Source organism: Lygodium microphyllum, chromosome 1 (assembly GCF_053477565.2).
Source record: "Lygodium microphyllum isolate KBCC chromosome 1, Lygodium_microphyllum_v1.1.10, whole genome shotgun sequence".
In the NCBI taxonomy this organism is placed as follows: Eukaryota; Viridiplantae; Streptophyta; class Polypodiopsida; order Schizaeales; family Lygodiaceae; genus Lygodium; species Lygodium microphyllum.
In genome coordinates, this window is record NC_141135.1 from 90,754,667 (window position 1) to 90,768,184 (window position 13,518).

Sequence of the window (13,518 nt, forward strand, 5' to 3'; positions counted from 1 at the left end):
TCCATATCCACAACTCCTCTAATACCATCAAAGAAATCACGCTTTGAACTATCTACTTCATGTACAGCTTCGAGCTCCTAAGCCTGTTTGAAAGCACCTCTATAGTTCTCACAAAAAAGGTATGCTTGAGTTGATGAATGAATCACAGGAGCCATGATGATTACGTATTTTTCAATTTAATTTGCAGTGGATTAAACACATTTGAACATTTTCCCAAGGTGGAAGTTGCCCTTATTTATGCTTTTAGTGGTCCACTTTGGTGAAAGAGACCCCATTGGCCCCCTCACCACAAGAGAGCTCACAAGCAAATGAATTCTCGTAGGGATGCTGGTGGGCCCACTTTGATGACAAGCCCATATTGAAATTAAAATCTGACTGGATATTGCACACACTATGTAATAGGATATAAACCTGATACATATTAAGTGCTAATAAGTAACTACAAAACCTTGCAGCTGTATCTTGCCAATCAGATTTGCAAACAATCCACAAGCACACCTGGCAAAAATACTCGTCCCTTGTTTTTGCAATGTTTATCTGATCCATTGGTAATTACACAAATCAAACAATTATGATCCCCAAAGTCACTTTGAATCCAGATGTTCATGGTAACAACAGTTTCTGATGTTCATGGAAGTTTTGATCCCAAGTACAGGTGTCGCAAAAACCTAGTAACAAACTTGGATAAGCTCCATGAAAGCTTCCCATAAGATTAAATAGTACCGGATACAGTACATATCTGCTATATCTGCATATGAAATTTGAAACTGATACATGGTACAGAGTAATTGCAAGCACGAATGAAAAACTTCAGCTAGGGAAAACTCTTTATATCTTGCAACATGTCACAACAGTCATGTGCTGATGTTAAAAACAGTCATAGATGTAGCAGGTTAAGACAATCCAAGTTTCACTGAACTGGATGGATAGAGCAACTCGACTCTAATTATTAGGACACTGAAAGGTATAACCTCGGGAATACTGGCAACATACACCTTAACAGCCAGTACTGCTAGATTTGCTCAGAAAAGCGACAAATTTATATACCTTTTCCCAAACAATAAACTACCAATAGAGGCCTTCTAACCAAAGACGATTTTCAAGATGCTAAACAGTTATGTATCAAATTAAGAACATTGCATACCGAGTTATGGTGGGCTATACCTTACCATAGATTGTACAACTCTAAGGAATATCTGTTCAAAATGCTAAAAAGTTATGTCATCACCTCTAGAACATTGCATGATGAGATACTGCAAGTTAAACTTTACCAAATATTGTACAAATATAATGAGTGACCAAGACCAAAGTGTCACTGAGATTGCAGGAGAAGAGCAGGGATCAACAAACACTGGATGAAAAAATTGCCCTTCATATAGAGACCTTACATGAACGCAGGGTTGTTCTGAACAAATGGGTTACATATTTGAGATAAGTATTTCTCTTACCAAAGCATCTTCATTTGTTGGCCATCTTAAGAGGCATGCCTAGCTTATTAAAGCGGTCCTCAGATTTGCTAGTATATGTTTCCAAGTAAGAGCTATGCTTTCTAACGAAAATGTTTGGGAGATAAGTAGTCATCCCACCCCTTCTTATGTGACACAGCGTGCTGTTCAGATGCATACAAGCAGTATCAAACACAAAAAAGGCAGAAAGATGGCACAGGATCCTCTTGAGGGCTAAGATTGCAGCGTATACCTGTAATTTGGAATTGCTTCAGAGCCTGTACAAAATACTGTTAAGGAGCCCCTCACAATAGCAGCAGTTACACTATGCCAGCCCAAATTAAATATGCCCTGGGTGACCAGTAGTAGCCTGTCTCTGTACCAACTCTAAAGAATTGAATATGCTGTGGTTGACCAGTGGTTTCCCTGTATCAACTGAAAAGGCTAAGAAGGTATGGTTCTGTAAAGGTGAAGAGACCGAACTAGCCTTTAGATTCTCATTGCTTTTCCCAAGCCATTACTGGAGTGATCCCTTTGGTGCTTCCATGTAATATGTTGTTCAACTTACTTCTTCATCAGCTCCAATGTTGATTAGTTTCCTCTCGGACAGGCTGAAAGTAAGGATGAACCTGCATATAGAAAGACAGCACATGTGATAATATGTCAAGTCCCTTGAAGGCAACTGAAAGCTGGACCCAATTCCCGTGTAACTGAGAGAAAGCTAGTAAATCCTCACCATGGCCTCCCTGGCAGTGAGCCTCTCATAATGGTCATAGCGTAGAAGCTTGTCCAAGAAATCTAGTGCCTGAACAAACAATCAAACGAGCAGTTGTCACTATGTTGCATTCATAGATAGAATGCACCTAGATGTGTGTTTACAAATAACAGATATTTAATCAAACCGGCTTTGCTTTTTGCTAAGGATGGCTGGTGTATGCATGTGAGGTTTTTGTGTGCGCGCACGCGCACGTGTGTGTGTGTGTGCACGCATGCACTGGTGTGGTCTAAAATCCTGTAGCCCAAGTCATCAAAGCTTTTGTCTCTGATAGAAAGATCTGGGTTCAAAATGACAAGGCTAGTTCTAATGTGTCAAACTTCACTACTTAGTCCAATCTCCTGTGGCATGTGTTGGATTCACAAGACTTATGGGACCTTGTTCCAGGGTTGTAACCCTAGCCAAAACCCTAATTGGCATTCATACGAGGTTTTCCACTCTTGGGAAAACAAAAAAAAACTACAACCTTAGCTGAGTTGATGCAAGGTCCTCTTCTGAGTTTCATTACCAATCACAACATTTTGATGTGGCATCTAACCAATGGACTCACTTGGCTGATCACTATATAGCTCATGATAGGACCCATTGCATAAACCTTGAGCATGAACTCCAAGAGTTCAAGATAGCTAACCTGACTAAAAGTCAAGTTGGTTGAGTACTAGCATCTACTTGCCAAGTTCACCACCAGTGGATACAGTCTGATAATGATTGAGTCACATTGTTCGTTAACAAGTTGCCTTCCAAATATTTCAACTTAATGCAACAAATAATATCACAATCTACCTTGCCTATCTTATATTTCAACAAGTGGCCTCCCAAATATTTCAACTTTATGCAACAACTAATCTCACAATCTACCTTTGCCACCTTTTATGAATTTGAATGTTAGTCATTGCGTTACGCACTACTATTCGAACAAATTCATAAGAGGCCCTATTATGTTCCTAGACATCTGGATGGGTGCTAGTAGCATTGGTCACGGTGGTTACAAAGTGACTTAGTGCGAATGCACTAAGGACATTTCGGGGTTACGGCACTAAAGTCCTATTTATAGGACTCAAGGCCCTATTGTGCATTCATTGTGTGATCACCACTCTTGGACTCTTGGATCATTCACCAACACATCTAGACACCGGGATAGTATGGGCTAGTGGTATGGGACGCTAACCCTTGGGATGTGGTCATGACCCAAAGTGTTGCTAGCTCCCACGCTTGGGGGTGAGCTTATTTGGCTCTACGGCTGGGAGATGCATCTAATGTCCACTCCCTTTATGGTGAGTTTGGCTTGTGTCATGTCTCGTGTGAAGGTTGGATCGTTAGGGGATATTTCATTTGCATCAAAGTGTCAATCTACAATTAGACATGAGATCCGATGATGTGCACAACACCTTTATCTCGTTAAGGGTAGTATGGGACACTACTAGCAGAAAAGGTGCACACAAGCGGCACATGTTGCTAGTGGTGGATACAGAAGCACAGTATGTTATTTTGTTTCATACCCGTGCTCGAGTTTTGTGTTGAGTGATGCTTGTGCACAAGAGCTTTTCAATTATTTCGACAGTTGGAGTCTAGCAAGCTGCCAGTCCAAGACTATGGCAAGCCATCGTTAGAGACTGAAACCTTGTAGCTTGACTGAGCATTAAAGAATCTCTATTGAAAATAATTTAATACTTAATATTAAAGCTAGCATTGATTTTGATGATAGTATAACATTACATGTTATTGATGTTTTAACATTTGATGTTAATATTAATGCTGCCATTAATTTTAATGTTAATGTTAGCCTTCTTGTCAATCTAGACTTGGGGTGTTGAGCAAAGACAAACACCAATAGTCAACATCGAGGAGAGAGAGACTATGATAAAGAAGTGAGATCATAACTAATAGTTGTGGAGAGATGAAATATTCTCTTTGCAATCAATGAAAGAGAGAGGTAGATGCTATTGTGCAATTGATGAGAGAGAGAGAGAGAGAGAGTCACACGCAGTCAACAGCCTAGGGACTAGTGGAGAGGGAATCGCTCTCTATTGTGACGATCAAAGAGAAAGAATATGAGGCAATCAGCAACCTAGGGACGAGTGGGATGAAGGGGAGATAACAGACTGTCTATCGGATGGGTTCATGTGTTGAGCCAAAAATGCATTAGCTTCACTTAAACAACCCCAAAACACACTTAATTAAGGAAGAAACCTTGTTTATTTAAAAGAAATGTGTTCCTAGAGAGTGTCTGTATCCCACTAGCACAAACCCACTTGGGAGGGCCCAAATTTTCTATAATTAGACATACTTGTTGCACATACCCCGTTTGCGGAGCACATCGCAATCCAAGCTGTCCATTGCAGTCATCACTCATCTTGCGCTTCTTTCTAGCCCTCCATCATCATTTTGTTGTTGTTTCCAACCAAGCGACTGCTGCTGTCCACCCATCCAACTGTCGTATAGCCTGCAACATCAACATAATGCTGTGTTTGCAAGCCCGAGCTACCACGCTACTAGTTTTCTCACCTCTAAGCTTGTCGCTATTGTTTTCTCTCTCCTCCTTGCTGCGTTATGCAATTCTCTCTTCTCTAGTTGTTGCCGCCATCACCATCTCAGCTGCATTTGAAGATTTTCTCTCTCCTCAACCTGCCCTTACAGCACACTCTCTCTAGACTGCCGTCCGCATCAAGTCTGGCCGCACACAAGCTGCATTTACTATTGTTCGATACTCAGAGAGTGCCTTAATGCGATTCGAGATCCGTTCAGAATACGACACACTCTCCAACTCATTACCCCTGTTGTCATGAGGACATGTATTTTTGAAACCTTACTTAACATGTGGATAAATTTTCAATCACATGGCTAAGTGAGCGTTGCACACGTGAGGTGTAACTGGGGTTAGAGTAAATTTACAAACCCGGGACTCCAGAAAATCACGGGATGTTAAAGGAAAAAGTTGCTATAAGTTATACCGCACATGTACTTGGTGGTATGTGGTGCCAATTATTGGCCTAGGTCATCCATTTGGCCACCAATGTCAGTTGGTAACACTAAAGAAGTGGTGTTTAATGGTACCTAACACCAATCTGATCGTCTAAGATGGCACAGAGACACTCGGGAATGGAAGTTGTCTAGTCAATTTAATTATTGGCCAGTCATATTATTTTTCAAGGCACCAAAATAATTATTACATTAATTTTCAGTATTTGAAGGCTGAAAATTAATATTTAATTATGAAAAATGCTAAAAAAACCATTTGGAAAGATTGCTACTTGTCAAAAATGCCCATGCAAGACTGAAAAACGTCTTTAGAGGTTGAAGAGAGGCATCTTTATAAATTCAGACTGCAAGAGAGAGGAAGGGGAGGCTTCTAGTCTGATTTGCAACCGTTGGAGGATCTTTTTGAGGCAACCAAGGGCAAGAGAAAACCAATCAACAGCAGGTGACAACATCTACAAGCTGTTGAGATGGGGCAGCAGCACTAACTGACTAATTTTCTTCAGTTCTTTTCATCTACAAGCTGTTGTGGCAAGGTAGCAGCTACATTTGATTGATTTTCAGTCATTCTTTGCGACGAAACTCTCAATTTTCTCTTTGCTCCGAAGATCTCAGCATTTGGGCCCTTGGAGTCTGAGAAATTTCAGATTTCTCTATTGTAAACCCTAATCTACAACAGAAATTAGGGTTTAGCAACAGCCTCCGAAAGCGTGTCAAGAGTTGGAAGCTCCAAGACTTAGATTCAATAGGGCTGAAGCTGTTCAAGTGGAGGGACCAACAAATAATTGAATTTGGGGCATTTTCCATCAGAAAGGGATTGCGAGAAGCCCATTATAGATCAACTTCTTCTTTAATAAAGCTAAAGAAATACCGAAAGGGCCGCCAATTTTGGGGCCAATCAGGTATGCATTGTCCAAGGTCAGTAGGTAAATTTGTATTTTCAGATTTGCATTAATTGTTTGCTGCTGTAATTAAGTTGTGATCAGGAATTTACCACCCATCCACGGAAGGAAGGCTGGTTTCATGGTTCCGTTGCCGGGATACCACTCAATCCCTTGATTAGGTGGGCCCAAGGGACTTAATTACAAGCCAAAGCTTTGTGCTAGTGCTGATTTTTACTCTCAGCTGAGAAATTATAGCAATATGTCTTCATACAGTGAGATGGATTCAAGCAATGATGATGCCTTTTAGTATGAATGTTCACATGGAATGAAGGAAATGCAGTGCCTGACCTTGGATAAGGCTCAGCCCATGGAGAGCAAGCTGAAAATGTTGTTGTTGGGCAAGATGCACGGCCTTCCGGGCATAAGGAGGCTGATGACCAGAAAAGTGAAGAGGAATTTGATGACCAGTTCAAGAATCAGATGAGGACAGCAACAAATCTCTTTGCTGAATTGGCAATGGATCCTCAATTTACCCGATTTTTGAATGCTTCAAAGGACAGCAAAGGCAAGAAGAAGAAGATATCTTCTACACCTTCGGGACAGCAAGATGCACCGAAGATAATGCCAAACCCTTCATTTGAAGCTCCCAAAGATGCTAATGAAATAAAATAGTTGGTACCTACGGAGCAAGGAATGCAAATGCAAGGCCATCACGGAAGTGCCAATCCAATGGATTTGGGATAGCCGGGCATGCATGCTATGATGGGGCAGCCAGGATATTTTGGTGGAAGCACGATTTCTCATGCTATGGTTGAACAAGGACCGCATGCAGGAAAGTATGGCACAAATCCTTATGGTATGCAGCAACCAATGCATGGTGTGCAAGGCCCAATGTATTCGCGTATGGCTGGAAATATGCAAAACCCTATGTATGGCAGCATTGGCTTGATGCCTGGGGCACAAAGTAGCATGTTTGGAATAGCATCAGCACCCCCAAATGCTTATGGGGCTCAAGGAATGAATGTTGATCATGCAAATGCTCCGTTTGGCGTTGGTTTTGATGTAAATTCAGCAAATCCATCCTTTTTGCAGCAGTCAGTGTATGACAACTTGACACCCAAAGGGGCAGCAGAAGACTATGATGAGGGTGGAAAAGGAGTGAAGTTTGAGTCCTTCAGCGGTGTACAAGATAGGCTGAAAGCTTTGACTTTCATTCAGCAGTTTGATACAACCTATTCAAGGGGGAACTTCACAAAGTCCTCAAAGATTCGAAAGGCACCCACTTTCTTGAAAGGGAATGCATTACATTGGTGGTCCACTCTTTTGATACAAGGTAGAGCACTGTCAACGTGGGTACAATTCAAGCAAATGTTTGCATCAAATTGGTTGACAAGTATCTTTGAGGTGGACATCATGACAACTTGGAATAAGCTAGATGCTAAGGAATGTAAGAATTTGGAGCAATATAATAAGAAGTTTTGGGATGCATTACTGCCTTTTACTTCTTATCGCCCCGTACCCCTTCATGAACAAATGGAAAAATATGTCTGTGGGCTACCCAAAGGAATCAAGGATTTTTGTATTAAATCCACCGTGTCTAGCATGTCTCAGCTTATAGAGACTGCTGCTACAACTGATGCTTTGCTACGCGGAAAGGATTCAAGCTTTCTAGAGAGTGGGGAGAAGCCAAAAAAAAAGTTGTTTAAGGTTGAGAAAAGGGGCAGATTTGAAAATCAGCCTGAAAAGAGGCCAAAACAACAAAGAAAGGGCTCGAAAACATTGGCACAACATAAGGAATTGCTAGCTGCAAAATAAATGTTTTATTTGTGAACAGGAGGGTCACATTGCAAGGGACTATCCCAATAGGCAATAAGCTGGAAAATTAGAAAATCAGGGAGATTCTAAAGGAAAGAAGCCTAAAACATGAGTGGGATTGGTGCCCAATGTTGTTAGTGATCAATCCAATGATGATGCTACCGAGTTGTGCAGAGCATGGGGAAAAATTAGGGATCAACATACATTGATTATCTTTGATAATGGTGCACGAGCCAACTTCATCTCTGTTGACATGGCTGTCCATCTAGGCATCAAAGAGGATGAAATGGGACCCATGGGGGAAGTTGAAATGACATGTAAAAGCCATACAAAGCCTGTCACACCGCTCATTGGAAAGCTTCCGTTGCATATACAAGGATATGTGGACAAGGAGGAGTTTTTCATTGCTCCAGTTGAGGGTTGTGATGTATTGCTTGCTATGCCATGGTATTACCGTATGCATGCAGTGATTAATTCTCATTCAAAAAATATCACTATTCAGCATAAGGGAAAGGTACTCACACTTGATGTAAAGTTGAAAGGTAAATCTGTCCCTATTGTATCTATAGCTGTCATTTCCAAAGTAATGAAAAATCATCTTTCATTATACTTGGTTTTTACTAAGGATAAAGACGATAATGAGAATGTTGGAAACATATCTAAGTTAGAGAAGGATCGCATGTCGTTTCTGAAAATATATGATGATTATGAATCAGGTAAATGAGTTGTTAGAAAAAAGGTGATTCAACCCAACTCATCTCCTTTTTGTTCTCCAGTGCTTTTAATACCAAAAAAGGATGGTTCATGGCGTATGTGCATTGATAACGATGATGTTATGGATAGATTGCAAGGGGCAGCCATATTTAGCCATATAGATTTGAAAAGTGGGTATCATCAGATACGCATTAGACCAAAAGATGTGCCTAAGACAGCTTTTAGGACATCTTTTGGATTGTATGAGTTTCTTGTTATGCGTTTTAGACTTACCAATGCTCCTGCCACTTTTAATCGGATGATGGATCATATCTTTAGGCCACAAAGGATTTGTGGGCACTTTCTTTGATGACATGATTGTCTATTCAAAGAACGAGACAGAGCATAGAAAATACTTGGACATTGTGTTCAATGAACTGCGTGACCATAGGCTGGTTATCAATGACAAAAAAAAGTGAATTCTTCTTGTATGAAATCCACTTTTTGGGGCACATTGTACCGGCTGATGGTATTCCCATGGACCTTGCAAAGGTTGAAGCAATACGATCATGGCCACCTTTGAGGAATGTGCATGAGATCCGCAGCTTCTTGGGTTTATACTCTTACTGCAGGATGTATGTACGTGGGTTTGCTGAAATTGCATCTCCATTGCATGCCTTGCAGAGGAAGGATGTGCCATTTAGATGAACAGCAATCGAAATTTCAGCATTTGAAAAGTTTAAGGAAAAGATGACTTCAGATCTTGTGCTTGTATTGCCCGATCTAAGGAAGTCATTCATAGTTCAATATGATGTATGTGGTAACAGCATTGGGGTAGTTTTTATGCAAGACGGCCGAATTGTGGCTTATAAGAGTTGAACTCTCCACGGTGCAGAAAAGAGTTTGCAGGTCTATGAGAAAGAGCTCTTGGCTGTAATTCATGCACTGTCTACTTGGAAACATTATTTATTGGGGGCTAATTTTACACTGCAGACAGACCATCAAACTTTTGAGGTACTTTCTGACACAAACAAAGTTGTTAGGGAAGCATATGAGATGGGCAAATTTTCTCTCTATGTTTCATTTTGAGATTGTAGATATTGATGGTAAAAAGAATGTTGTGGCTGATGCATTGTCACGTAAGCCACAAATTTCAACCATCAGCATGGTTTATCATACTAAGTTGGATGCCATGAAAGAGGAATATGCTGTTGATTAGGACTTTGCTAATGTTTATGATCAGATTTGCAATGGCCAAAGGGATGAACACTTTGTGCTAAGAGATGCATGGACGACTATGTGTCACAAAGCAGTTAAGGCCTAGAGTTATCACTGAAAGTCATGTTCTTCCGTATGCAAGACACAAAGGTATTGATGCCACGGTCAAGGCAGTGGAGCATTTCTTTTATTGGTCAGCTTTGAGACATGATGTAGAATAGTTTGTTAAGACATGAATCGTATGCCAGAAGGTAAAGAATGATAGGCAAAAGATGTCGGTTTTATTGCAGCCATTGCCTATTCCAAATAGACCTTGACAAAGCATTGCAATGGACTTTATTTTTTATCTTCCTAAGACACCTATAGAGAATGATGGGATATGAACTATCATTTTTAGGTTTAGCAAACAAGCCCATTTCATTCTAGTGAGGAAGAAAATAAAGGCTAATCATATGGCACGATTTTTTTTGCAGCACATCTTTAAGTATCATGGTATGCCAAAGTATATCATCAATGATCGAGACCCCTGGATGACCAGTTTATTTTGGAACGGCTTGTTTGAGAATATGGATACCAAGCTGAAATTCTCATCATCCTTCCATCCGCAGACAGATGGTCAGTCTGAGAAAGCAAATTCCACAATGTTAGATCTTTTGAGGTGCTATGTTTCAGACCACAAGACACAGTGAAAATAGTATTTGCCCTTGGTTGAGTTTGCTTACAACAACACAGTAAATAGTTCTACAGGCAAAGCTCCATTTGAGGTGGTTGAGGGTGACAAGAGGGTACCACCTATTTTGCAAACTAAGGATAAGATCTTTGAGGCTGATCATTACGTGGAAAACTTGGATGTAACCTATGTAAAGATAAAATATGCACTTCAGAGATCGCAAGAAAAGCAAAAGACGACATCTAATTGCCACAAACATGCTTTGTAGTTTGCAGAGGGTGATTATGTATTGCTGCGTTTTGAAAAGGCAAGGCTGAAAAATATGAAAGAAAGAGAAAGTTTGTATCCAAAGTTGAGTATGAGATACTATGGGCCCTTCCAGGTGTTAGAAAAGATCAACGATGTGGCATATCGGCTGAAATTACCTCCACATTGGCCGATACACAATGCCTTTCATGTCAGTCTACTAAGACCTTTTCATGGTGATGTGCCAGAGGATGTCTGCTAAAATTCAGCCTAAGGTTGAGGAGCTAGATGAGATTTTGGTACCTGAGCAAATGTTGACACATAAGGAAAGAAATGTCAAAGGTTAAGTTCCCAAGAGATACTTGGTGAAATTTCAGAATTATTCACCAATGGATGTCGAATGGATGGAAGAGGATGACTTGGCAAACGATCCTCAGTTGTTGCAGCTTTACCTAGATGCCTTTTAGTTAGAGCCGACTTTAATTCGAGCTCCATCAGGTTCAACAGAGCAAGGATCCGAAGTATTGCCTGATACTCAAGGGGGAGGTACCACTTCTCCTCTTCTAGTTATGGACACCTCTCGTATGTAATGGATCTCGAATGTATTCAGCAGGCATCCAAGGTACTGCGCTAGCAGTATGTTTGCCATCAGATCACTACTTAGTGTACTAGTCACTATGAGATGTATACAGATGAGTACGAGTTTTCACCCAAGCACTAAACTATACTTTTGCATCAGCTTATGATCAATTTGGTATGAATTTTGCCTCACTTTTGGGACAAAAATCCTGATCACTTTCAGCTCAGTTTTTTATCAGCTTGAGAACAGTTTATGGTCACTTTTTGGATCAGCTGTGCATCAATTTTTGGACTAATTGCCGGTCTGTTTTTGCAATGCGTTTGTGATCAGTTTGGGGTCACACTTGCAACAGTTCATAATCTATTCGTAGATCAGCAAGTGATCAGTTTATGATCAAATTATACTTAGTTTTCAATGGTTTACATCTAGTTCCATGCACAACAGCATATGTTATGATACCATTGATGTTTTAGCCATGGTTTATGCTTGGTTTTTGCTATACTATGGTCTGGTTTTACCAGATGAGTTGAGCTCATGAGAAATGGACATGTCACATGATAATCTAGCAATGTTTTTTAGATTCTTCATCAGTCTTATGCTATGTCATGTTGGTTGGTAATTTTGAGTATATGTTGGGCATAGAAATGGTTGAACAGCAGTGCACAATGTTGTGGTAACTATGATGTCCTACAGAAATTCCAATGTAGTACTTTGCTTTTGATGCATTTGCAGTGCAATCGAGGACGATTGCAAGGATTTCAAGGGAAAGGGCTATCATGAGGACATGTATTTTTGAAACCTCACTTAGCATATGGATTAATTTTTAATCACATGATTAAGTAAATGTTGCACATGTGAGGTGCAACTGGGGTTAAAGTAAATTTATGAGCCCAGGACCCAAAGAAATCACATAATGTCAAAGGCAAAGGTTGCTAGAAGTTATGCCGCACAGGTACTTGGTACTATCTCATGCCAGTTGTTGGCCATGTCATTCATTTGGCCATAAGGGTCAGTTCGAGACACTAGAGAAGTGGTGTTTAATGATACCTAACGCCAATCTGATGGTCAAAGATAGCACAGAGACACTTGGGAATGAAAGTTGCCTAGCTAATTTAATTATTGGCCAATCAGATTATTTTTCAAGGCATCGAAATAACTATTAGATTAATTTTCAGTATTTAAAGGCTGAAAATTAATATTTAATTATGAAAAATACTGAAAACTAACCACTCCCACTGCAAAGGCAATGTCAGGACGTGTAGTAACCATAGCATACATCAAACTGCCAACGGCTAAAGCATATGGTATCTTGGTCATTTCAACCTTCTCATCATCAGATGTAGGGCTATCATCTGCACTAAGTGTCACATATGGAGGCAATGGAACCCCAATTGTTTTGCCCCCCTCCATATTGAAACATTGCAAAACCTTGGAGATATACTCCTGCTGACATAGATAGAGTAATCCTTTTGACCTATCTCTGAGTATTCGCATGCCAAGAATGTGATTTGCATCACCAAGATCCTTCATGTCAAAGCTGCCATGAAGACTTTGCTCAGTGAGTCCAAGGCTTGAGTATCCTTGCCAGCAACCAGCATGTTATCGACATACAGAACCAAGATAATCAAGCTGTCATCTGTGGCCTTCTTGGTGTACACTAACTTCTATGAAAACCTTGAGACTGCATAAATGCATCAAACTTATGATACCATTCTCTTAGTGCTTCTTTGAAACCATACAAACTCCTTTTGAGTGTACATACCATCTTCTCTTTCCCTTCTTCCGCAAACCCTTCAGGCTGCTGTATATATATGTCTTCATGCATATCACCATGTAAGAATGCAATCTTTACATCCATATATATAAGCTCCATATCTTTAGCTGCAACCAAGCCCAAAATGGTTCTCAATGTAGTCATCTTGACTACAAGAGAGAATATCTCATCAAAGTCAACTCCATGTTCTTACTTGTACCCCTTCGCAACCAATCTTGCTTTGTACTTTGGCAAGGAACCAAAAGTGATCTTCATCTTGTAAACTCATTTGCATGGAGGGGTTTTCTGCTCTTAAGGCAACTGCACCAAGTCCCATGTGCCCTTTTTCTCAAGAGATTCCATCTCTAACAACATGGTTTTATATCATTTCTTGTTGTCATGTCTGTCCATTGCTTGCTTGAAGCAAGATGGTTCACCACAATCTATCAACATGACATAATCA

General features: G+C 40.3%; 1 protein-coding gene across 4 annotated transcripts in view; it reads right to left on the reverse strand.

Annotated features, from left to right (window-relative positions):
• Window positions 1-392: 392 nt before the first annotated feature.
• LOC148041394 (casein kinase II subunit alpha-like) overlaps window positions 393-13,518 on the reverse strand; it is a 78,319-nt gene continuing 65,193 nt past the window's right edge. Inside the window, exons 8-9 of one of the 4 annotated variants that reach the window (XM_087679165.1) lie at window positions 2,182-2,250; window positions 1,117-2,074 (exon numbers count right to left, since the gene is read on the reverse strand). In XM_087679165.1, coding sequence (XP_087535291.1) covers window positions 2,021-2,074; window positions 2,182-2,250 — 123 coding nt within the window. In that variant the 3' untranslated portion in view covers window positions 1,117-2,020. Of the gene's footprint in view, window positions 749-1,116; window positions 2,075-2,181; window positions 2,251-13,518 lie in introns of those variants that run through there. The other 3 variants (XM_087679148.1, XM_087679153.1, XM_087679158.1) reach the window with 3 other exon arrangements.